Source organism: Falco naumanni, chromosome 8 (genome assembly GCF_017639655.2).
Source record: "Falco naumanni isolate bFalNau1 chromosome 8, bFalNau1.pat, whole genome shotgun sequence".
Lineage (NCBI taxonomy): Eukaryota > Metazoa > Chordata > Aves > Falconiformes > Falconidae > Falco > Falco naumanni.
The window spans coordinates 22,656,567-22,681,807 of record NC_054061.1 but is presented as its reverse complement, the minus strand read 5'-3'; the positions used below and the strand labels follow the sequence as shown (position 1 = coordinate 22,681,807).

At 52.8% G+C, this 25,241-nt stretch overlaps 1 protein-coding gene across 1 annotated transcript; it reads right to left on the bottom strand.

Annotated features, from left to right (window-relative positions):
• Positions 1 to 6,432: 6,432 nt before the first annotated feature.
• On the bottom strand, positions 6,433 to 11,610 carry NR4A2 (nuclear receptor subfamily 4 group A member 2). The gene is made up of 8 exons (XM_040605017.1): positions 11,486 to 11,610; positions 10,670 to 10,792; positions 9,629 to 10,494; positions 8,739 to 8,868; positions 8,488 to 8,651; positions 7,858 to 8,060; positions 7,243 to 7,421; positions 6,433 to 7,139 (listed from the first exon to the last, which is right to left on the bottom strand). Exons 3-8 carry the CDS (start codon positions 10,490 to 10,492, stop codon positions 6,883 to 6,885), a joined length of 1,797 nt encoding a protein of 598 aa, XP_040460951.1. The 5' UTR covers positions 10,493 to 10,494; positions 10,670 to 10,792; positions 11,486 to 11,610; the 3' UTR covers positions 6,433 to 6,882.
• Between the last annotated feature and the right edge of the window lie 13,631 nt (positions 11,611 to 25,241).

Below are 25,241 nucleotides of genomic sequence, written 5' to 3'. Positions count from 1 at the left end.
GAGAGAGAGAGAGATTAAAAAAAAAAAAAATCATAGTTCGTGGGGATACTTGCTAAGCTGTGCTTTACAAAGCGATCCTGATGCCAGGGGCTTGCCTTCCACAGGCTGGGAGCACAGAGGCAGCGCATGTCACTGCAAAATGCTGATGGACCCCCCAGCCCAGCTCCATCCCACACCTTCCCCCAAGGTGAGCATCTCGGAGTCAGGCTGCATCCCACTCCAGGGAGAGGGCATGGAGCAGGGAGCACCCACCCCAGCAGCCTTGGAAAGCAAAGCAACCCTGGCATTGCTGCCAGGGAGAGCTGCTCACCTGCCCTCCCGCCTGGAGGCAAGGAGCTGTGCTAGCAGCTGGCAAGGAGCAAGTGGAGATAAAAACAGGAGAAATATCTGGGACAAAAAAAATGTCAGCCCATACAAACCCGGGGACAGTCTTAAAGAGCATAGTATTTAGAAGCAATCCAACAGAATTAGCTATGTCAGTGTTAAAAAAACAAACCCTGTGTGCTAGAGGTACCAAATCACCCATGGAACATTCCGACAGAGCTCTGCAGAAGGGCAGCTGCTGCGCCCTCCAGAGAAGCCTGGCCCCTGTCTCTGCGCAGCAAAAGGATTCGCAGTTTGCACCTTTTCTTTCAAAATGCCCGCGCTTACAGTTCCCCAGGAGTGCATTTAAGTAGCCCAACAGGCTCAGGAACAACCACTGCGGAGCACCCACTGTGATACCTCGCTGTGGCTGTGGTCCATTCTGCCAGCCCTGGGTGGGCTCCGGCTGCTGCTCCCTCCTCACCCATGCGAGGGGCATCCACCGGGACACGGCATCCCTACCTGCCCTCTCAGCCACATTTTGCCCATCAAATGGCATGGCTGTTCCAAGTCCGGACTGAGTACAATCGAGTGGAAATTAAGACACTGCTTTCAATCTGAAAGACAGCGGTTCCACTCCCCACGCTGTGAGCTGAGCCCATCCCTTGCTCATGGTGACATTCTCTCCCCGGAATCAGAACATTTCCAGAGGGGCTGAAGCACCCACTCCCTCCTCCCGCAGCAGAGCCCCTCGTTGCTGGCCTTTCCAGTTTTGCTCCAGAGCTTGTCGCTTCACTTTATTTCTTTATGAATAAGCTGGAGGGTTTCTTGTCTGAAGGTACATACCTTAACTGTTTAAGAGAGATGTGCCACCAGCGCAGGCCTGGCGTTTTCCTTGCTATACACCGCAGTGTGCATCAGTGACATCTCACCCTGGGATCAAACACACGCAATTACCAAAGCGCCAGTTGAGCAGCTGTTCCAGTAACTAAACGCAGGCACTTTCACAGCATTTAAGGATTACAAATCCCGAACATCTTTACAAGTTTTGTTGGAGAACAGGAACAGGCAGAAAAGACTTTTTGCCGTTTATTTTACAATCGGATTACAGCTATGTTTTATTGTCTGCAGTTCTGAGTGGGTTCTTGTAGTATACCATGTAATTTGCATGGAACATTAAAATGGTAGAATGATTAAAATTTTGGATTGATGTGTCTGTAGAGAACCAAGTTAGTCAAGAAAAATTATTTGAGTAATGTTATTCAGTGTTTCTTAACATGTGCAAGCCCCTCTGCCTTTAACAGGGTATGCAACAAGAATTAAAAGCTACTTTCACCAGTGCTGTACAGCAGATTTGTCCTATTAAAGCCATTACTTCAATCACCAAACCCAAAGTGCTGCAGTTTAGAGCACTACCCCAGCAACGCCCACTGCCTGCCAAAAAACAGCTGTAATCACCACCACTGCAGGGAGCTGGAGGAACCAGGCTCTGGTCCAACATAGGGAGGTTACATGAAAAAGCTGTCTACATAGAAAAGTTGTTTGAGTATCATTTCTCCTAAACAGAAGCATTAGTCTGTATTACACTCTTCCTACATACCCAAAGCCACTCAACCATCACAGAGGGAGCTGAGGAGAAAGACGTTTAAGTGACCAAAACACCCTAGCAGCATCACAGAAGTTCTCTTGTCTTAGTGAAGGTCCCAAATTTACTAATGAGATTTGGTTGCGTACAGAACACTGTATATAGATGTGGATAAAAAACTAGAAATTATCGAACAGACGTAAGGCCTGTTCAACTCGATGTATTGTTTACATTTATCCAAAATTAGTTTTCTCATCAGTCATTCCATAGCCTGGCACGTTCTCCACCTTGCGGAAAGCATTGCATTGGAAACTCAAGCGATCACAAATCACCTTGCTGAATTAAGGAGGGCTGCCTCGCTAGTACTGTAATAAACCTAATACATTTATACTGCATCTACATTAAGTTCTAGTTATGCAGAATTCCCTTGCCTTCAGATTTTTACAAATCTGTATGCCAGACGTGCTTCTTTTGAAAGAGAACGCAAATCACCTATTTTGTCAAAATGAGCTCTTCTGATCATAGTCGCGCCACGTTAAAATGCAGTAATCCCTTTATTTACCTAAATGCATACTTTGAAATAAAATAACGTAAAAAAAAAAAAAAGGCAAAAAACAAAACAAACCAAACTAAAACAAACCACAAACCAGAAAGCTTAAGTTTCTTTGCAGATCCACCCTTCTGCCTCCAAACCAATCCAGACCACAACAGCCTGGTGAAGGCTACTATTTACTACTAAAATAGGGGAGCAAAGACAGGAGGAAATCAGAAAACCAGAGAAAGAGTGCACCATATAGAAAATGTCAAATATGTCAAAACATTCATGAATACCAACATCTCCCTCTGCACCACAACCAGCTGTAAAGGTTACTTAGGGCTAACGTTTCAGCAAGTGCAGATTATGCAGCAGTGGGTTTACTTATACATAAAAAAAATCAGCTACAGGTGCATCCGAAGTGCTTTTACGTATGCAGACGGTACAGGGATTTCTACTGCTAAAGAAAAGTCAGAAGGGTAAAATCACATAAAACACAAATTTTCTAGCTTCGACTACCCTAGACATAGATTCCTCCTGGCTGCTCTCTGTGTATGTGACATATGCAATGAGGATAATTAGGTAAAGGACTAAGAAAGCAAGTGTTGCTGATTGCATTCCAAAACTAATAAAGCTCCTACACGGGTCTCGTGCCTGCAGTAATTCATCTTCCCGGTGCTACATTCAGGAAAGGCGGTTTCAGAATACATCGCGACACTTTCTTGTCCCTAAGTCACCGATTGTGAATTATATCAGAATTACTGCAGGCAAGCACAGCTTTATGGAACTCGAAGCGTAACATATGCAAGGCATACATTACATGATCCCAGCCCTCAGATAAATGAAGCTTAAATTAAATGTCACAAGTTGAATACGATGTACTGTATAAGCAAACACCCAACCTGAATTCACCCCCAGTTTGTTTGTCGAGTTTGTAAACCCTAGCGTATTTTGGAAAAATGTGCCTTAGTGCAATCTTCTCACCCTTCCACGCCAGGAGGGAAAAGGTGTCCGGCTCCGCAGAGGAGCAATGAGACCATCCACAATGTAACTGCGACTGGAAACAGAAATGTGACTTTTAGATAAATAACGCAAACGGATTCCGTCCTTATGCATCGGTGCATAGAAGGAGTAACTGTGTAGAAGACAGTGCAATGGTATGAGCAAAAAAGTTTGGTTATATCAGCCCAGCGGCCTGACAATGAACTACAAAAAAAAAAAAAAAAAAGGGAAACCTGAGGGAACAAAACAGAATGGTTTTTGCCTGCCTTCTCCCACAAGCCAAGCAGAAAGAGCAGTAACAAATTTCACAATTTAGCATGGAGCTAAAATAATTAAGCCAGTTACCGATCTGAAATACTGTGAGCCTACAGAAGTAAAATCTTTTAATAAATCCTCCCATTGATAACTACCGTTTCCAAATTATCCCTTCAGCTCCGCACTCCGTGTCGAGCTTCCCCTCCCAACGTTTTTCCGAACGCCTCTGTGCAGCCCCTCGGTCCGGCTTTCCGTCCGCCCGTCCTTCCTGGGGGTCTGCGAAGCGGGGAGCGCGGCAGCGCCCGGGGGGCACCGAGGCCTCTGGCACAAGCAGCCCTTCCCCTGCCGCCCGTCCGGCCGCCCGCCGAGGGCCGCGGAGCCCCGGGGCGCCCGGCGAGCGTTACCTGCGGGGAGCCCCGACCGAGCCGCCCGGGCGGCCGGGCAGGCAGCGCTCCTCCGGCCTCGGCCCCGCCGCCCGGGCCGCAGCCGTGGCCGGAGCCCACCCGGGGGGATGCGGAGCGGGGGGAAGGGCCTGGAAACCTGCGGGAAGACGGGACCGCGTGGCGGCCGGCAGGAAAGCCCAGGCAGGTGTAAGACGGCTGCGTCGGAGGGACAGCTGCTGCTCCCCGGGGTGAGGGGTGGGCACCTCGGGAGGGTGACCCCGAACGGCGCGGAGGGGGGCGGCCGGGAGCGGGGGGAGGCTCTGCCCAGGGTTACAGCCGCGGTGCCCTCAGCCCCCGCCCGCGGCGGCACCCGGCTCCGGGCCGCGAGCCCCTCCGCTGTGCCTAACGCGCTGCCCCCGCAGCCCCGCAGTACGTACGCCGCTTTTTATTTCTTCTTACAACTTTTCTTTTTAAAATTTTTTATAGGAATCCCGAGCCACAAAATCCCTACCCGCGACCAGCCGAGGGGTCCGTTCCTCCCCGGCCGCAGCACCGCACAGCCGGGGCGGGCCCGCACCCCCTGCCCCACGCCGGGCCGGCAGCGCGTCACCCCGCCGAGGGGGCGGCTGGGCGCGGGGCCACCCGGCTCCCCGGCCGCGGGTGAGGGGCAGCCACGGGGGGCTGCGCGGTCCCTCGCCCCAGCATCGCCCCCACCGCCCTCCTCCCCCCCGCCGTGAGCCGTCCTGTGTCGGCGCGGCGGGACGCGGGGCAGAGCGGGCTGTAGGCTGATTTCAGGGGTGCCCCCCCCCCCCCCGGCATTTCTCTTTTGTGGCTGGCCGAAGTTCCCCGTCCCAGCCGTCCCACCGCGCTGCCTTCCACCCCCCTCCCACGCCGGACGCGCGGGCTGCGGGGCCGAGACACCCCCTCCTCGTCCGCGCCGAGCCCCTCGCCGGGGCTGGATGGGGGCGGTGGGGGGAGGCTGTGGGGCTGCCCCCTGCACCGCCGGGACCTCCCGCGGTCGGTGCTGCGGGCGGCGGGTCCCGGCACAGCCGCGTTCCGAGCGACGCGCCCGCCCCGCCGGGGAGCGCCCCAGCCTTCGGCCCCCCAGCACCCCTGCCGTGCCCACCAGGGCTGCCACCCCCCTGGCCCATCCCAGCTGCGGGGCAGCGATGAGACACCCCCGCTCCGTTCCCCCAATTCGAGGTATTTGCCGAAGCAAAGGCCGGCGCGGGAGCGGGCTGGGGATGCTGCAGAGACGGGGAAAAATCTGGGAAAGGACCGACCTGGGAGCCTCAGGGTTTCCTCCTCGTCCCCCCGCCGAGCCGGCGCGTCCTGCCGCCCGCCTTGTGAACGCAAAGCGCCCCATCCATTCTCCTCGGTGGGTTAGTCCTACCTTGTAGAGGCTATTGTCCTTATGTGCAATGGATGCTGGCGGTGGGCGCTTCTCGCTTGGACAGAAAGAAGACGAGATTCTATTCGTTTACATGTTTTATTGTTGTAAACATTAAAATTGTCTTTCTCAAAGAAAGAGTTATCAGGAGGGGGGAAAAAAAATACCAACCAAAAAACCAACAGCGTTTCTAACTGTCATACACCATAGAAAAAAAACCAAAACAAAACCCCAACCAAAAAGGCAGTGACTCGTGTCATGTGCCATACTGGAAATACACAAAGAAAAATACTACAGGATATGGCAATATTAAAAATATTACTCGAACATAAAATAATATATTAACCGACAATTTCAGACATAAAAAAAACCAGAACAAAACAAACCAAAAATTCAAAGTGCTCAGTAATTTCCAGGGAGTTATGTATATTATAAGCACTCTGGAAACAGTCAAAAGCTGCTGCATGCAAGATTTGTTTAGCTTTAGACAACAAAATAATCAAGATATAAACTTCTTTTTTAATCAACATCAACAGTACATACAACACTTACAAACAAGGAATGTCGGACGGTGTTTACAAACACTATGTGTCCCTTTGGGGAGGATTTCGGGTTTTGTAATACTTGTGCCCACCTATTTTACAATTGAGAAAATGTTTGAAGCTTAGATAACTACCAGTCTTTATAAAAGCTAACAGACTACATAGTGTCTGAAATACTATTTATAGAATATAGACATTACTGAAATAGCAAGTGCCTATAACATTGTCACCCTAGAATCGTCATGCTTTCCTGGTATGGAGAAATTTATTTTTCTTTCTCTTTATTCTCCCTTCTTTATTTTTTTCTTTCTTTTTTTTTTTTTTTTTTTTTTTTGCAAACACGTTTAGCTTTAATTTGTAATTATTTTTTTAACTGTTTTCCATATTTCTTCATAAATAGGCACAGAATAATTTTTAAAAAGCCAAACTGCATCTGATAAATTTACAAGCCTTTGCCGCCTTTAATGACATGCCACCCACGCAACATTTAGGTTTCGTATATATTACAGCTTTCTTTTACAGCAGAAAACTTTAGTCTTTAGGAGGGTGAGACTTGTGGGTCACCTTAACGCTTTGTCACCGTATGAGTCTTAGCTGCGCACCCGGCGTTGCCAGATATGTTCATCTCTTTAATCAGAAGTCCTTAATAATAAATTCATTTATAAGCTGATAATAAAAAGTTTATACCATGGTATTTGTGTTGTCCATGATCTGCATCCATGATGCCCCAGAGCCAAAATGCCCATTCGCGTTCTGCCTGCAGGAGGTTAGCAACACTGGTTTGGATGGGGAGCTGGCACCCAGAGGTGCTGCATTGGGCCCAGATGAATTCCCCTTCAGACAGGTGAAGATTCTCTTCAGTTCAGTGGAAGTGCTCGGGAAGAGTCTTAAAAAGGTAAAGTGTCCAGAAAAAGTTTGTCGATTATTGCTGGCGGTGGCACCAAATCTTCCAGTTTCAGGTAGAAAATGCGTTGCAGCCCCTGCGTGCAAAGCGTGCGAAGTTCAGGGAGCTTCCCCAAGAGTTTGGACAAATAGTTGGGGCGATTCAGGCCCCCGTTATTAAAAGTCACATGGTCTTTGAGACAATTTACAATCTTGTTTTGAAGTTCTTCCACCCTCTTGGGTTCCTTAAGCCCATGTCTCTCTGCAAAACAGAAGGACACAGGAGGTTACATGTCTGACAGGGAGAGGAAGGGAAAAGGAGCTGCCCGGCTGGGGCTCGAGCGGGAAGGAGGGGGGACACCGACCTGTGACCATAGCTAGGGCAGCGATGCAAGAGAAGGCAGAGATATCGATGTTCATGTTTTGCAAGTTGGAGGAAAATTCAACAATGGAATCGATCCACTCCCCAAAGCCACGGACGCACTGCAACCGGTGCAGGACCACCCCGTTGCAGAAGATAAGCTTGCCCTCCACTGGATTTGACCTGGAAGGAATGTGACAACCCCAACACATACAGATGAATGAATGAGTAAGGATGAAGGTAGATTAGATAGAAAGAGGAAAAGAAAGAAAAGCAAAGGTGAAGAAGAGCAAAAGATGAAAAGTAAAAAAAAGAGAAAAAAGATAAGGAGAAAGAGAGGAAGAAATAAACACGGGAAGATATAAAGATACAGAGAGGAAGAAAGACAAGCAAAAAGAGAAAAAAAAGAAAAAGAGAAAGGGAAAAAGTTTTTTCAAAAAAAAAAGAGAGAGAAGATGGGGGGTGGGGGGAGCTAAACAACTAATTACTTGAAGAGCAATAAATGAAGGATTTAAGAGGCACCTAATTACCGAGGAGTTAATAAAACGCAGATCAGTGGACCTTGAAAGGATCTGATTTCATAACTGCCCAGAAGTTCCCCCCTCGGCCGGCCACGTACCTGTATGCCAGGCGCAGCACGAACAGCTCCAGGAAGGCGGATTCGAAGAGCAGGTCCTGGTCTGTTTTAGGGAGATCAGTGAAGCCGGGAATTTTCTCTGCCCATCCTCGGATGATCTCCATGGAGCCGGTCAAGAGATCATAGAACTGCTGGATGTGCTGGGTGTCATCTCCACTCATCTGGTAGTCGGGGTTAGCCTGGAACTGGAAATTCATTTTATAAAGCACTTAATGAGGTTCTCTAAAGTATATAACCCGTGAAATTGCTAACCCCGCTTCTAGTCGGGGAGCCGAGTTTTTATAACAATTAAACCTCTCCCTGACCAGTGAGGAAATGAGATGTTCCGGGGCAATTAATTCAATTAGGAACGGCGCTACGAGGTCGCCGCTCTCCGTGCGCAGAGGGCGGTTTCCGCGGGCCCGATCCCGGGGCGGGCGGCGCGGCGGCGGAGCAGGACCCCCGGGGGGGCGGCCGGGCAGCGCCGGGCAGCACCGGGCCGGGCCGGGCGGCGGGGGCCCCAGGCTCGCCTCTCCCCGCCGGCCGCCGGAGCCGCCGGAGCGGGGCCGGCTGCCCCCCCTCCCCGGGCGGGTGGGCGCAGCTAGGTCCCCCCGCGAGCTCGGTCCCGCTTACCCGGGAATAGTCCAGGCTGGTCATAGCCGGGTTGGAGTCGACATGGGCTCTCACCAGCGCACTGATCAGACTCACCGGGGGAGAGGGGGGAGAGGGCTCCTGGGGGCTCTTCGGTTTGGATGGCAAACGACCCCTCCGGCCTTTTAGGCTGTCTGTGCGCACCACTGCAAGAGAGACGGTGCTCAGCCGCCCCGGCCGGCACGGCACGGCCCGGCACGGCCCGACGGGGGGCGGCGGCCCCGCGGACTCACCCTCCTTGACCATGCCGACGGCCAGGCACTTCTGGAAGCGGCAGTACTGGCAGCGGTTGCGGCGGCGCTTGTCCACCGGGCAGTTCTTGTTGGCCAGGCAGACGTACTTGGCGTTCTTCTGCACCGTGCGCTGCCGGACGGGACGGGACGGGGCGAGCGGCGTCAGCGGCCGCTGCTGCGGGCCCCGCTCCCCACCGCACTCTCCCCGGCCGCCTCTTTATTTCCTTTCCCCCCTTCCCCCCGCCTTCCTTTTTCTTTCCATGTTCCATTTCCCCCTTTCTTTTCCCCCTCTCCCCCTTTCTCATCCCCCTTTCTCCCTTTCTTGTCTCCCCTTTTTCTCTTTCCCCTTCCTTTTACCATTATCCCCTTCTTTTTTCTTTCCCCCTTCACAATTGCTTTTTCCCCTTTTCTCCATTTTCCCATTTTTTTGTTCCCCTTTTTTCTTTTTCCTCTTATTTTCCCCTTACTGTTTTTATTTTCCCGTCTTTTTTTTCTTTTCCCTTTTTTCTTTTCCTTTTTTCTTTTTTTTTTTTCCCAGGGCATTTAACAGGAGAAAATTGATAGCGTTAACATTTGAGCTAACCTTGCAGCTCCTAGCTGTGTTTTATATGCCAAGAGGAGGGAAAGGGATGCTCAGTAAATACAAATCCGTGGGCATTCATATTATTTACATTCCTTGGAGACCTTCTCTATTTAAAATGATAAGATTATTCAATCAGGATGGTGAAATAAAGAGATCACTTAATTTTACCACAGGGAATTCTGTTCCACATGGTTAGCTCAGACACAGTTCTCTGTCCTAACCAATTTCCATCTGAAGGGGAAAGCGGCTCTTTGCCCCGGCGGGTCCCCCCCCCCGCTGCCCGTCGCCCTGCCCGCCGCCCGCTCACCTTGAAGAAGCCCTTGCAGCCCTCGCAGGTGCGGACGCCGTAGTGCTGGCAGGCAGCGTTGTCCCCACAGACGGCGCAGAGCCCCTCGTTGGAGGGGGACCCCCGCGAGGGCGGCGAGGGCACCTGGCTGTCCAGCAGCTGGGGAGCGTGGCCCAGCTGCAGGCCGGGGAAGGCCATGGAGGGCTGCTTGCGGATGGGGTTGGGGACGGCAAAGGCCTGCCCGTCCACAGCGTGGTGGGCCCCGGCCGGCTCGGGGTTCATGGGGACGTGGAGGGGCCCATCGAAGCGCATCTGGCAGCTGGAGACGGGGGTGCCAGGGGGCGACTGCTTGAAGGAGAAGAGGGAGAGGCGGGAGACGGGCGTTTTGCGCTGCTCGATCATGTGCGTGGTGGCCACATAGTTGGGGTGGAAGTTGTGCAGGGAGCTGGGGTCATCCCACATGGGGCCGTGCTGCACCTGGAAGCCGGGCGTGGAGGGGGTCGGGGGTGATGAGGGCTTGTAGTACACGGAGCCTGAGTGGGACATCATCTCCTCGGACTGGGGGGGGAGGTGGCTGTGCTGCTGGTAGCCGTGCATCTGAATGTCTTCCACCTTAATGGAGGACTGCTGTCCGGACAGGGGCATTTGGTACAAGCAAGGTGGCTTCACGTCGTAGCTTGTGTTGTAGTTGTCCATAAAGGTACTGAAGCTGGGGAGAGAAGTGGTGGCAGTGATTTCAGTGTTGGTGAGGTCCATGCTAAACTTGACAAACTCTGGAGTTAAGAAATCGGAGCTGTATTCTCCCGAAGAGTGGTAACTGTAGCTCTGGGAGGCCGGGCTGGCTCCTTGAGGCGAGGACCCATACTGAGCCTGAACACAGGGCATGGCTGGAAACGAAACACGGTCATATAGACTCGGCCCGCACAACCGCGCTGCCCCCCCCGCCCCGCCCCGCTCCGCCGGGCACCGCGCTGCCCCGGCCGGCGCCGGCAGGAGGGAGGCAGGCGGGGGGGCCCTCCCCGCCCCGGGGCCGCGGGGGGCTGCGGAGCGGAGCGCACAAACCTTCAGCCGGGTTAGAGGCGTTTTCGGAGGAACTGAAGGCGGACAGCGTCGGAGGTCAGCGGAGAGCGAAGTTTCCGCGGTTTCAGAGCACGGAGGAGGGCTCCAGCCTGCCCAGCGCGCTGGCTGCAACACACACACACGCAGCGGCTCTTCAAGCTGTCTCGGGGCCGGCGGCAGCGGGGGGCGAGGGGCACCCCCGGCAGACCCTGCCCGACGCGCGGCCCGGGCCCCCCCTGCGGCCCCGCTCCCGGGGGAGTTGGGCACCCCCGCAGCCCCCGCCGGGCCGGCTGGGCTTGTTCGCTTTATTTATTATTTTTGCGGGTTTTTTTAAGCGGGAGGAAAACTTTCAGCGGGCGGGCTCCGATCGCTCGCATCTCGGACAGCCGGCGGGCTCGCCCCCCGCTCTGCTGTTTAGCCCGTGCGTTCCTCCGTCTCCTCCTCTAAGGCGAGAGACGCGTCCGCGGGGGAGCCGGGCGAGGCGCGGGGCTTCCCCCCTCCCGGGGGTCTCGGCGCCCCGCGGGACCGTGAGCCGCCGCCCGGTGACAGCCCTCCCGGGCAAGCAGCCGCAGCCGTGCAGCCCGCCGATTCCGCCTGACAGCACCACGGGTGACACCACATCCACGGGCCACCCACCCCGGGCAGCGTGACAAGCCCCCCCTACCCACGGAGCCTTCCCCGAACCGGAGCCGCGGAGCCGCGCGGCGCCGCACCCCGCTCCCCACGCGTGCTCGGCGGGTGACACACACACACACACACACGCCTCCATCCACGCACCCCCCCGCGCGTGGGAGCCCCGCGTGGGGAGGGGGCACTCACCGGGGAGCGGAGACCTGTGCATGCATCCAAGTGCCGGGCGGCAGCGGGCGGCGGGCAGGGCGCGGCGCGGCGGGAACACGTCGGGGCTGCGGCGGGGAGCGCGGCGGCAGCGCAGCGGCCGGACTGTCCCTTCCCCGCAATGTGCCTTTGTTTATGTGGGCTCCCTGTGCCACAGCCAACGTGCACCTCGAGCCCCCGCGCGTCACCGCGCGTCACCACCCCCTCCGACCAATCAGGACGCCGGAGGGGCCGGCCTTCCCCCGCCCCTTTGGCCGCGCGCTCCCTTTGGTAAATTTCCGACGGTGACATCACACCGAGGGACACGCCCTCAGGTGGGCACCGCCTCCCCCTTTTCCCCTCCCCGACGGCACCTTAAAGCGCGGCGGGGCGGGGCTTCATTTGCATAGAGGGCGGTGGCGTCACCCGCCCGGCGAAAGGGAAAAAGTGAGAGTGGGGCGTGGCGCCGCGCGCCTCCCGCCCACCCCGCCACCCGCCGGCGTCACCATTGACGCAACCGCCCGGCGCGCCAAAAATAGCGCGCGCCCCGACGGGAGCTCCCGGGGCGCTGGGTCGCTCCCCCCGCGGTTGTTTCTGGGGGGACCCAGCCGCTTTGCACCGGTAATCGCGCAACTTCGGGCCGGCGCGGGCCGGAGGAGGTGGTTGCAGGGGGAGGATGCAAAGCAGAAGCGGTTCAATGTAATGAAGGGCGCTGCACTTAATAAAAATTATCAGAAATTTTAATTTTGCCGAGCTGCGATGGCGCACGGGGCTTCCGAGGGGTCGCTGCTCCGAGGTTGGAGGGAACGCGCGGCCTCCTCCCGGACGGGCTCCAGAAGGTGGGTCTGACACTGGCCGTGGGCCCCTCTGCTGCAACCCAGTCCGCGGAAAAAAAGGAAAAGAAAAAGGCAAAAGATCATGTCTCATGGCTGCGGGGCAGCCACGCTGTCGCACACGAGGCACGGTGCGTTGGCTCGCGGGTGCTTTTTCTGAAAAGAGAGCAGAGCGTGTGAGGTGTAGTGAAGGCCGGGGAAAGGTGCTGCACATGGGGCCCGGTCATACCATTCTGTGCAGAACAGCAGGATGACAGACAGCGGCACCCAGCGCGGTGCAACCTCCACCTCAAATGCCAACTTTTGCAAGCCCGAACCCTTGCCTTGCAGCAAAACCCTCCAAAGCGCTTACATAGGAATGGTTTGTGGGAAACCATGATCCTTCCTTCCCAACACGTTTCCCCCGCTGTAACTCAGTCATCGTTCTCACTCAGCAAACGCTTTTACCTTTCAGCTTACGCTTTAAAAACTCAAACACCCGAGACAAACGGCTTGCTGCCGTCTGGCTCCTTCACATCCAGAACGGTCGTTGCCACTCGGTGGTTATATTCTCCTGCTCCTACAGAATTACTGCTGAGGTTTATCCAACAGGAGAGGAGATGAGACAAATTAGTACAGAAATCATGCAACGCTGTAAGGTGCCTCTGATCCGCCAGGACTATATGAAATGACGGTTTCGAGTCTGGATGCGCTGCCTTGGCTTTGTCCCTGCTGTGCTCACCCCAAGGGTGCCGGAGGAGCTTGGCCGGCCGCCCTGCGCATGCCTTCAGCTGCCAGGCCTCCCGCTGCAGGGCTGCCACAGAACTGTCCACGTCGGTCTGACCCCGGGAGCTCGGCCAGGCTCTAGTTTGAACATCACCGAAGAAACTTACCGCAAAGGCCCTTATAGAGATAAGTAATACATCTAATTACCATATCCTTAGAATAGATGTAATATAAATTTCATTACTCACTTAAAAGTTCTAAAGTTAACAGCATAAACTTGAAGTTGAGTAATTAAGTAATCCTTATATAGACACTTATTAAAGTATTTATACATATTATCTTAAATCTACATCTATCATTTTGCCAATTAAAATTAGGACTTTAATTGCAATTAAGTAATTTAATTGCCAATTGAACAGCAAAATTGCTAAGTGACTAATTTTAATGCCTATTTTAATTACCAATCATGACTGGGGAGGGAGCTAATCAAGCAGTATCAGAGTAATGATGTGAAAAAAAAATGAGAACAAACATTCGAGACTACATGCTTTTAAAAAAGAACTGTAAATTAAATAAATGCAAACACAATTTTATACATGTGGTGAAATGCTGTATTTTGGTATCTAAATACATGAGCACAAAGAACACATTTAATTAAAAAAGAACCGTTGCTCTTCCCCCGAAGTACTAACGATGAAGTGCCCCTTGTCCCTTGTTGCTGTATTAGCCTCCCTGAAGGGTAACCCCAGAATGGCACGGATGGGCGCTCTGCACGCGGCAGGCTGAGCTCCCTTAGCAAAGCAATGCTTCAAAACGAAGCAGCTGCTAAATTGAAGAGGGCCTCACCCCACCCCCATCCCCAACACCAGAGACAAGGGAAGAGGGTGGCACTGCTGCGACATAAACCTGCACAGCAAGGTCCCCCGCGAAAACCTTTTGGTGGTCACTGCAACACCCCTCGTGCCCAGGTGAGACGGGCTCACCTTGCGTACAAGCAGCGCCGGCGAGGAACAGCCAGCCGTCGTGGGGCTCACACCCACCGCGCTCGGTGGTGCTGCTCCCTCCCGTCGCGGGGCCCGCTTCACCTCCTTCCCCGAGGAAAAAGCACAGGTGCACACATGTGCGCACACCGAAGTGTGTCATCACTGAGCCCACGCCCTCCTGTCAGCGGTCAACAGATGCAATGGTGAGTCACAAGTGGTTTTGACCCTGGACGGCCCGTATAGGAGGACCATCCCCAAACATGCTCCAAAAAGCAAAAAGCCATCTTCCTGGAAAGCTCTGCCCACGGCTAATGAGGTTTTGCAGTTTGCAGCTCGTTAAAACAGCTGCCACAGGAGGACACACCACAACTGAGCCCGTAGGCTGTATTTTGGAAACCACCTGCACACAGGCTTGCGTTGGGGACCATCACTTCAAAGAAAAGTGCAAAAATCCATGTCACTCCCATCTGCCCACACAGCAAGGTCCCAAGGAAAGTCAGTGCTTGTTTAAGATTAAGAAGCGCAGGAACTGATGTGCAGTTGTATGCCCATTAGGAGAAAGACCGTCACTGGATCACAACCACCATGATAAAACACTCGGTGTCTCAGACACGAGGGCGGCAGCCGCACTGGCCAGGCACTGCTGCTGCGCCCAGGTATGCGATAGCCAGTGCCGGAGACGTGGCCAGCGCGGTTGGATGCAGCTAGCGCTGCAGTTAGCACCCACAGCGACTGCAACGCATCATGAGCTCCATGAAACACCTACTTGCGCCATTCTGTTAGTGCATAAAGTCTGAACTGTGTTCTGTGTCTGGCACTCTTGGGCAGCACAGCACGGCAGGAACTCACTGTGCAAAAAGCAACCGTTTGTTTGCACATGGGCAAACCCAGCTTTGGCTTCTCGGTCAGACGGGTGTCCTGCGGCAGCATCCCGGGTTTGCTCCTTCTATTCTCCAGGCCAGCCAGCCTCGGTGGGTGCCCCTGTACGACAGGGCCACGTCCCTGCCGGATGGACGCAGAGGCTGCCGCACCGGCAATGCATCCGCTGCTGCCGGCCCTTCCCCGTGTGAACACGCCTCCAGTACCCGCGCCATGAGCCATGCACGTGCGCCCTGTCTAACTTGGGCAAGCATTTCAGGGCGATGTTTTGGGAGAGGGAAGCTTTGTTTCCTCTTCAGCAGAGCAAAAGACTTATAAAAAGGTGCTGGACACCAGAAGATACAATATGTACAAGCTGCCACATCTCAGGACGCTCTACTACAGGGCAAGGCCATGTTCCCCAGCCTGGGGACAGGGGGGTGCTGGCCCCCCAGAGCTCCTGTGATACGTTCCATGCTTTGTGAACCCACATGCTGCTGACGGATGTTTACAGCAACACATACTGGCATCTTCCCCGAGAGATCCAAAATGAGTAGCATCACTTCAGTGAGCACCTTCCAGAGGGACAGATGAGTAAAGCACCTTTCTTGTCCAATTTCACTTGAGCACACGAGGTGCTATGTCCCCAGCTGCACGCCCAAACGGAGCAAGAGGCAGGCTGCACATGACCGCTGTGGCTGTGCCTGGCCCCGACACCACCAGAGATCGGTTGAAGATCAGTGTCTTCACGCAGTGGCTGCAGCGCCAGCACTGCCATCCCCTCCCGGTGCAGCTGACAGCTCCAGCCCTGGAGCAGCGCATGGGGGTACACGAAGCAGCATGTGGGGGTACACGTGCTCCCCAAGAACTGCCAGGTTTCCCCTCAGCAAGCGAGCAGCTGCGACAGAAGCTGGGATGTTGGATGCTGATGTGGAGTGGAGCCCTGGTGTGAAGCAAAAGCCGTCAGAGCGTGGGCGGGGGGATTGCTGCCAGACCGGGATGTGACCAGAGCGGCTCACGAGCACTCCCTTACCCCCCTTATGTTTTCCTAAAACTTCCAAAGCAGCATCACTCTCCCTTCTTTCCTGCTCTTAGTCCACTCCTGCAACTCCGTTACACTGGCAGTATCAGATGATACCGGGTTATTTACCACAGTAATGTTTATTTCCGCTTATATTCTTGTTCACATGTGATTATTCTACAGACGACCGTACAGCCGTACTTTCCCTTTATTGTCACCAGCAAGCGCGTCACGGGTGGCACGCCAGCGCTTCCTGCTTTGACAGCTGTCAGGGCCCTCAGTGCAGAGGGGTGTTTGTGGTGTTTGAAGCCTGGCTGGGTTTGGCCACTTCCTTGGCACAGCAGCAGGGCGATCCGCGCACCGTCTCGTCCTTACACAGGTCAAGGCACCGGAGCTGCACCGAGCCGTTCATCCCGCCGCGCCGAGCCATGGCGGTTTTCCCAGGATCTATGTGATTGATGTCCTTCGAGGTGAAAGGCTAAACGGACCATATGGCACGTGTTGCATTCCATCTGCGCTCTGCCCATCCGTGCTCAAGCTGCCATTAGCAACATCTGCCCTCCCCAGCGATCCAGCTGCGCGGGAACCGCTGCCGGAACCGCGCACCGCTGCAACTCCCGCTGCCCCCTGGGCTCCGGGGCCGCACCCCCCCGCCGCTGCCCCGGCCCGCTCCCGCTGCCGCTGCCGCTGCGCCCGCCGCTGCCTGCCTCCGCCGCCGGGGCGGAGCGGCGCGGTGCGGAGCGCTGCTGAGCGGAGTGGCGTGGTGCGGAGCGGTGCGGTGCGGAGCGGTGCGATGCGGAGCGGGGCGGAGCGGCAGGCAGCCCGCCCGCAGCCGGGGCCCCGGGGCCGCCCCACCGCCGCCGCCGCGGCCGCCACCGCCGCCGCCGCGCGTCAGCGCCCGTCAGCGCCGCGGCCCCGTGACGGCAGCGCGGAGCGGAGCGGGCGGACCCGGGGGCCGGGCCGGGGGGCCCGATCCGGGGGGGGGGGGGGGCGATCCGGGGGGCCTGGCGCGGGGGGGGCCGCTCCCTGCGGGCAGCGCTCAGCCGGCTGCTGGGGCTTTTTTCCCTTGGTTTTTAGTTATTTTTCTTTTTTTTTCCACCCCCCCCCCCCCCCGCCCTGACATCCCGCTGCAGTTCAGTCTGTCCCAGGGGGAGTTCGTTGGGGTGGGGATGTGGGTTGTTTTTTGGTTTTTTGAGGTTTTTATTCTTTGATTTTTTGTTTTCTGTGGTTTTTTTTTCTTTGTCTTTAGTTTATTTTGGTTTTTTTCCGCACCCCACCCCCTCGACGTCCCGCTGCAATTCACTTCGTCTTCTTCAGCTTTTCTGGGGATTTTTACGAGTGGGGAGGATTTTTTTTCCTTTTTTTAGTCATTTTGCCTTCTTGGGCTTCTCTTTTTTTTGGAGGGACGGGACGTGTGTTCTTTGGGTTTTTTGCAGTTTATTTTGTTTTTTCCACCCTCACCCCAACATCCCACTGTAATCAAGTTTGTCTTGTTCAGCTTCTTGGGGGATTTTTTTTTTGGGGGGGGTGTCTTCTTTGTTTTTTAGTTTATTTTTGTTTTTTTCACCCCCCACCCCAACATTCCACTGCAATCCAATTTGTCTTCTTGGGCTTTTGTTTTCCTGGGAGGAGGGTGTTCTTTGTTTTTTAGTTTGTGTCTTTCCCACCCCCCACTCCCTTTGACATCCCACTGCAATTCAGTTGGTCTTCTTCAGCTTTGGGGGGATTTTGAGGGGGAGGGGGAATATCCTTTGTTTTTTAATTTAGTTTGTTTTTTTCTACACACACCCCTTGACTTCCAACTCCAATTCAGTTTGTCTTGGGCTTATTTTGTTTTGTTTTGCTTGTTGTTTGGGGGTGGTAGTGGTTTTTTTTATTTTTTTTTTCCCCTACCTCCTCCCTGACATCCCACTTCAATTCTGTTTGGGTTCATTGGGGCTGGATGGCCCTGGAAACGTTGCTGGACTCTCTCCAGCCCCACACACCTCAATGCACCCACATCAGCGTGTCCGCTCGCACCTGAGGCCCAAACGGGTCCTGCCCTGCCTGGGGCCCAGCTCCTCACCTCAGTGACAGGGAGACATCGTCATGGTTGAGCAGCCTCTGGATGGAAGCGATTCCAGAAAACAGACTATTTTAAGTACCTTGTAAAGTTTTCTTACATAAAACACACACCCCTATACTTAAACACCCCCCTCACACGCATACATACTATAACGCATATGCAGATTGGATTTTTAACTTGGCAGTGTTTTCCTAAATGGTTTGAAAATGCCAAAAGTAGTAACTACGCTGCAAAGACTATTATAGCTTCTGATTTGCTTCTCATTTCTGAATTTCTGTTATCTGACAGGGCTGCCAGCCTGGTTGGAATAACAGCAAAACAACCCCGAGATCGCCCCAGGAATGGCACCAGCCTCTTGTCTGGCACTGGGGAGGCAACGGGGAAGGGGCAGCAGCCGCCCACTGCCGCCTCGTCAGCAGGTCAGGGATGGGACAGCAGACAAGCAGAGATGAACCATCCCAGCTCTTCCAGTCATTTTACTTCCTGTAGGATATATGAATGTATCTACATCTTTTTAACCCCAAATTTATGTATGCAGACCGTGGAGCTGCACGTGGATCAGATGCTCCCAAGGTAGCAGCTCGCCACAGGCTGCAGGTACCTACCTGGACAGGCGTGTTTGGCCACCAACACCCAGACCATGCACAAACCAGTCATCACGGCAAGACGGGCCGGCTCTTCACAGGGAGCACTATCAGATCGCCTGGAGTCCAAGCAAGCCATCCGTATTTAAAAGCACAAGAGCCCCAAGCCATGATTTTTGAGTCCTCTTGCTGCTTGCTGCCTTGTTTCGCGTGTTGCTGCCAAGGCTGTCACCAGAAGCTCTGGCTGGTGGATGCTGCAGGAGCAGCAGACATCTGCCTCCAGTTGCCACGGCTGGCTGGCAGCAAAGCGCTGCGCACCCGAAGGGGACCTTTTCCCTCTGCCCACGTGTGTCTCCTTCGTCAAGAAGCCCCCATTAGTGCCACATGAAAAATCAGGATGGTGAAGGTGATGCAGAGTGTCCCGGAGGCTGGTGCCTGGCTGTGGTGGCAGTGGGGGTGGCCGGGGTCCCCGCTAGCCATAGCCTGGCTTGTTTGGGAATTGTCTCAGTGATTGGAGCCATGTTGTTCTGCCAGCTCTGGAAACCCCCAAAAATTGACACTTGAGTGAAGTATTTATGCCACAAGCACTCTAAAATACCATAATTACACAAATTACACATTGTTTTCCCCATATTTGGGAAATTAACTGACAAAACACACAGGAATCTGGTTTAATTAGCTACTTTATTCAAGAGAAATCCTTTTTGTTGTTTTAAGTTAAATCCTTGCTTGTATGGGGAGGGATTTTCTTGACATATCTGTGATCCTTCCCCCTCATGCAGTCCTCAGAAATACATTCCCTGGAAGACGCTGCCGTGTTTAACTGCGGGAAAACAAAAATCCACAGGAGTTGGCAAAAGGGACAGGTCTGCAGCGCAGCCCTCGCCCGCAGCCAGCCATGCTGGGAGGTGTTGCTGGCCCCATCTCCAGATGGACAACACCGTCCAGAGGTCCTTGTGCGCGGGGGGGTCGATGATGAGCTCTGTGTGCACCTCTGGGTCTGCCCAGGGCCGGTGCTGCTTGGCGTTAGAGCCAGGAAAGGCGCTTGACACACACACAAAAGTATTTTTCCTCCAATATGTTTTTCATTAATGGAGCCTCATAACAACAGCATGAGGCTGCGCAGGTCTTGGGCTTGCGAGCCCTGCCCACGGGTGCCGAAACTGCCTGTGCGAGAGAGGGAGTTTCTTGGGACATCACGGCATTGTTATCTTCCATCCTGCGTTGCGGTCGCTTGCATAAAGCCCCACAGATGTGAAACATAATGCCAGAGGAATGTCTCATTCAAGCGAGTTACCATGAATCTATTCCTATAATCCACAACTAGAAACAATTAGCTGAAGTCCTCTCAAACAATTTGCTGCGGGATGGAGGCGCTGCCAAAGGCAGGAAGTGTTTGGCGCGGTGCATTCATCGCCCCAGAGGACGCTGTGACCCCTCGCTTGCTGCGTTGTGTGTAAAGCCCTCATGGCTTTAAAGCAGTGGGTGCACAGTCTGCGTGTGCAGGGGAGGTGGGCAGCGGTGCCGACGGCCTCACTGGCACTGCCACGGTGCGGGGGGCCTTGCCCGTGCTGCCACAGTGCTGGAGGATGGACGTGCGCTGCTTTGGGGCCCAATCCTTCCCCTCCACTCCAGTCTTCAGAAAATAATTTTCCATTGAGGCTGTAAGCCTCAAGGCCTCCCAAAATAGAGATATTTTGAGTATTTTACACAATATCTTTGAAAACTGTTATGCTCATGACTACTGAGTAGGCGATTCGTGCACGCAGATCTCGCAGAGCTGCAGTGGAGCATGCCAACCCTGTCGGGTGCCAGCCTCCTCCTCCATCCCGGCGTAATCTGGGCTGTGATTGCGGCACAATTGCCCCCCCAGTCACCCAGCTGTCTCCGGGCTGGCCAGCAGCTCTGCCCAGGGCACCCTGTGTTGCAAGGTGCCCATCGGAGCTGGGTCCCTCACAGCTGAGATGTGTCCCCTGTGTGAGGGGCTCTCCCCAGGGATGGCCAGTTTTCATCTCCCTGTTTCCCCAGGCGGTCCCGGGGAAGGCATCTTTTGCCGCACGCACATTCAATTTCTAGAGGTGAGCAAGCTGTATTTTGCATTCATTGCTCTGAACTAAGCCCGAGTTATAAAATACAGGCCCTTTTCAGCAAGAGGGCTGCTAAAGCTTTTTTTTGACTGCTGAAGGTACTGATGCTAATGGGACAGGGGGCCCAGGCTGCAGGACAGTCACCAGGAGCAGAGTTATCAGCATCGTGTGTTTGTCCAGCTGCTCCTGTGACAGTGACCTTCCCCTATAGCTGGCTCCACGACAGGTGTCGAGCAGTTAGCAAAGTCTAGAATACAGGCTGAGAAATGGAATCTCACGAGAATTCTGGTTATCTCCTGGGTAAATGGCTCATACCATACTGCAGACTTCAGAAAACGGTAAAATTAAGGAAAAAAACCCTCACGATAGTTACGATTTTGCAAAACTCTTCATGTATGTGACGGTTGCTGTCATTAGAGGTAAATAGCAGGGAGAATAAACCCATTAATGAAAGATGTTAATTGAAAACAGGACTCGTGTAGAAAGAATGGAGTTTGTAATTATGAGAATAGTTATTAAACTATCATTTTGCTTTTTGAAATGCCTGGCTTTAACACCAAGTATGAAGGAGTCATCTTTTTAAAAAAGTTAATTATTTCCAGTGCTTCAAAAAGGAAAGTCTAAGCTGAAAATGATTTACCAAAAATTCTTAAGACAGTATTTTAATTATCAGGTTTAAGACACTGTCGTAGAATATCAGCCAAACCTTATTTTTACTTTCACTAAGAAATGTGCTTTACTCCTGGGTAGCTCCCGCTCCTTTTCAGGGCTTTCTCTGGAGCTCTGGGAATGCTGGTGGTGGTGGATCGCAGCTGCAGCCTTGGCCGTTACAGGGGCTCCCCGGTAGCATTTTGACTTGCTGCTGTGGCCTCTTGGCTGTCCCACCCGCAGCAGCATTGCCGCTGGTGGCTTTTCTTCATGGTCTCCCAGTCCCGGTGTGGTTTCTCAGGCACAATGCTGCGCTTGGGCTCTGGCCAGGGCCCCGAGGTGCTGGTGCAGCTCTGCAGCCAGGGGTCTTCTTCCTGCACCGCTTTTTGGAGCCCCAGGTTGACGGGGACCAGCGCTGGGCCAGGATGGCTGAGAAGGGGGCACCCACCCGCTCCTCTGGGCTTTGGGTGCTTTGCAGCCTCCTGCCGCCTCTGGCAGCGTGCACTGGTGAAGGACCCAGCACCACAGCCGCTCGCTGCTCACAGAGCAGCTGCAGGCATCTTGCAAGAATCAGGAGAAAACAGAGGAGCATTTTTGTGGGGAGTAAACGCTGGTTAGAGCTGGGCACGTGTTGCACAGTAACCAGCTCCTTTGGCAAAGCAGGCTGCGCAGCATCATCTGCAGCGCTGGCGTCTGCAGCGCATTGCACGTGGACGTCACGTTGTTAACATGAGTGCTTACGGCAGGGTCGCGTGCATGGGGGTGAACACGGAACGGGCTCTGTGTGGTGCACGCTGCTTGTGCCTGGAGGCATTTGCCAGCTGTAACCCCAGCGAGAGCCCGCGAGTGGTCTGCTCGCACAGCGCCCACCCATGCATGCCCAGCGGTGTGGGCATCTGCCCTGCCGGGATGGAAAGCAAAACCTCAAAAATCACCCTGGGAGGACCCGCGTTTTCCATCTCTCAACAACTTATTGAGAAGGGCGTCAGAGCTTCGACCCCTCCTGCCCTCCCCAGCAAATTTTTGCTGGAATTGCATGCAAACGTAGTGCTTACATACATCCAGTGGAACACAAAGTGTATTTGTTATATATATATTATAAAATATATATATATATATGTATATAATGCTTACCATATCCAGTCCATGAAATAGTTACGGAGAAACCGGCAAGTAGTAACACACAATAAATAGTGCAATCTCCTTTGCAACATTGAAACATGGCAAGTAATAAACACTAATTTGAGAAAGAGTAGTATTAAATAAAAATACCCAAAGTGTAGTTCAACCTGCATGCAGAATGGAGGGAAAACTGGGTTGTTTCTTTTTTCAGTTTTAACTAAGTAGGATCTGATTCTTCAAGATGAAAAAAATAGATTAAATCTGAGGCAAAAATTGAATACCATTAATATTACCAGTAAATAAAAATATATTATTTTTTGGGTGAGAGCGTTTTAATAATAAGAGATATCATAAAGAGAGAAATCAAACCTGGATTGTATATTCACCAGATTGTTCAATACAAAAGCCAACAAAATGAGGCTATATTGATGTGATAAGCAAGAAGACATATATTAGTTTCCAGATCACAACATTCCAGTACAAGATATCATTGGAAGACCAAGTCAATTTTTGTATCGGTCAAATCCCTATTAAATTAGCCCATACTTTTCAGCAAGCAAATCTACAGACCTGGCCCCTATTGACATATCGATAATAAGATGTAAGTATATTGCTTTCTGGTTCATAGCGATTTAGCAACCCACTGCCGCTCGCTAGCAGCGACCTCGCGCAAGCTCTGCTGCAGTCAGGCCAGGTGGGCAAATGTTGCCAGGCTCTTGGTAGCCACCACAGCCAGTACCGGCTCTGTGGCCAGGAACAGTGAGCAGAGGCAATGGTTGAACCTTTCTCTCTGCAGCTGTTGAGCTGAACACCAGTCTGACCTTTCCACCCATGCTCCAGCCAGGGCGGTAAGGACGTGGTTGCGCGGGCTCCGTGCTCTGAGGGTGACCTGAGCCTGTCCCTGCTGCACTGAAGCCTGGTTTAAACAAGGGAGGGTCTAGTGCTGGGGGAACAGTTGTGCTCACGTCGGGAGGGTCGGGATAAATCCACATTCTTCACCCACGCAGACGTGGACTGTGTCGTGCTGACGGCACCCATGTAGCCGCGGTCCCTACTGGACAGAGTGCATTGGGAGAGCACAGAATCTGTACCGTGTCGCTGAATAAAAAAATCTCCACTGTTGCAAATGGAATGAGTCTGGATTAATAACAGCGAGGAAAGGGACAACTTTCTGATCTCAAGTCTTTGGGCTGTGAAGCTTGGACACGTTTCTTTGCAGTCCATGGTAACTTCTGTGTGATGGGGGAAGAATCAGTTTGGCTGAATTCCCAGTTCTGTGGGACTTCGACATTGTTTTATTAAGGTTTTTAAAGAAATAAAAAGTTGAATTTTTACAGAAATTTAAAATTTTAATCTTCCTCATTTACCTAAAAAAATGGTCGTTTAATGGCTTTGTAAGAATTTATTCTTTCTGCTGTATGCAGATTGTATTTAACACACACTGTAATGGCCTCGTGTGTCTAATTATTTTTCAGCCTTACATCAAGCTACTTTGACATTGCAAGCTCACAACAACTAGACAAGCATTTAAGAAAATCGAGGCCAGTGAAAACATCTTTGATAAACATGACCAGGAAAGTAGCTACTTAAGTTGTAGAGCTGCATTTTTGTTCCACTGTTAAATATACCATACCTTGCAGCAGGTTAACATGTGGGCAATCATAGAATCACAGGACGGTTTGGGCTGGAAGGGACCTTAAAGCCCACCCAGTTCCCAGCCCTGCCCCGGGCAGGGACCCCCCCCCAGCCCAGGCTGCTCCCAGCCCCATCCAGCCTGGCCTTGAGCACAATCAGTTTGGGAAATTTATTCAGTGGGAATTAGATCAGGAATTATCTGAATGTGCTGGTATATTGAAAAATGCAAACACAACAAAACTCTTGGTCCTGCCTTACAAGGTGCTTACTGGCATGGTTAATGCCACTGCGATAAATGCAGCCAGCAGAGAAGAGCTGATTCTCGGGGATGGTAGAACAGCAGACAGGGAAAGGCAGGAGGAATGATTATGTGGATGTGAGAGAACTTTTTTTTTTTTTTTCTTTAAATCTTGTCAATATATTTGAAAGGTGGAATGGGCAGAAAAAGCCCTTGGTGCACCAGCCTTCCAGTACCTAATGGAGCATACAGGACAGCTGGAGAGGGACATTTTACAGGGGCACGTGTGACAGGGCACGGGGGTGGCTTTGAGCGCAGAGAGGGCAGATGCAGGTCAGATATCAGGAAGAACCTCTCCCCGTGAGGGCGGCGAGGCGGTGGGCCAGGCTGCCCAGAGCAGCTGTGGGTGCCCCATCCCTGGCAGTGCTCCAGGCCAGGCTGGATGGGGCTGGGAGCAGCCTGGGCTGGGGGGGGTCCCTGCCCGGGGCAGGGCTGGGAACTGGGTGGGCTTTAAGGTCCCTTCCAGCCCAAACCGTCCTGTGAGTCTGTGATTTTATGATTCTATGATTTAACTAGAGTTTGAATTTCAGGGGTGCAGGGTGAGACACTATGGGTCAGAATCTTCCTTTTTCAAACACTATGGTTTGTTGCTACTTTATCTAATTCAAGCTCCAAAATGAAAAATACTCTTTATTTCTTGAAGTCAAAGTCTTTTTCTTCCTTTTTAATTTTTTCTTTTTTTCTTTTTTTTTTTTTTTCCCTGTGGGTTTTTTGTTTGTTTGTTTTCTTCTGTTGCTACTTTCTGGTTCTGAGTAATCTTTTCTTTCTCAGTCTTAGCATTATAACAACATTGAAGGATTTAAGGTCCACTGAAGGAGTTACCATGACATATACTCATTTATCTTCCATGAGACAAACTTGAGAATCCACGCAGAATATCCCTTTACAGGAATCTGTTCACTTGAGTAACAGCAGTAAAT

Bases quoted from the DNA above. Each gene is read 5' to 3' on its own strand.
- NR4A2 (XM_040605017.1), bottom strand. From the start codon at position 10,492: ATGCCCTGTGTTCAGGCTCAGTATGGGTCCTCGCCTCAAGGAGCCAGC. The intron at 8,061-8,487 runs GTAAGCGGGACC...ATGAATTTCCAG, and splicing joins CCAGCCTGGACTATTCCCGG to TTCCAGGCTAACCCCGACTA. The intron at 7,422-7,857 runs GTACGTGGCCGG...CATTCCTTCCAG, and splicing joins GTGCTGCGCCTGGCATACAG to GTCAAATCCAGTGGAGGGCA.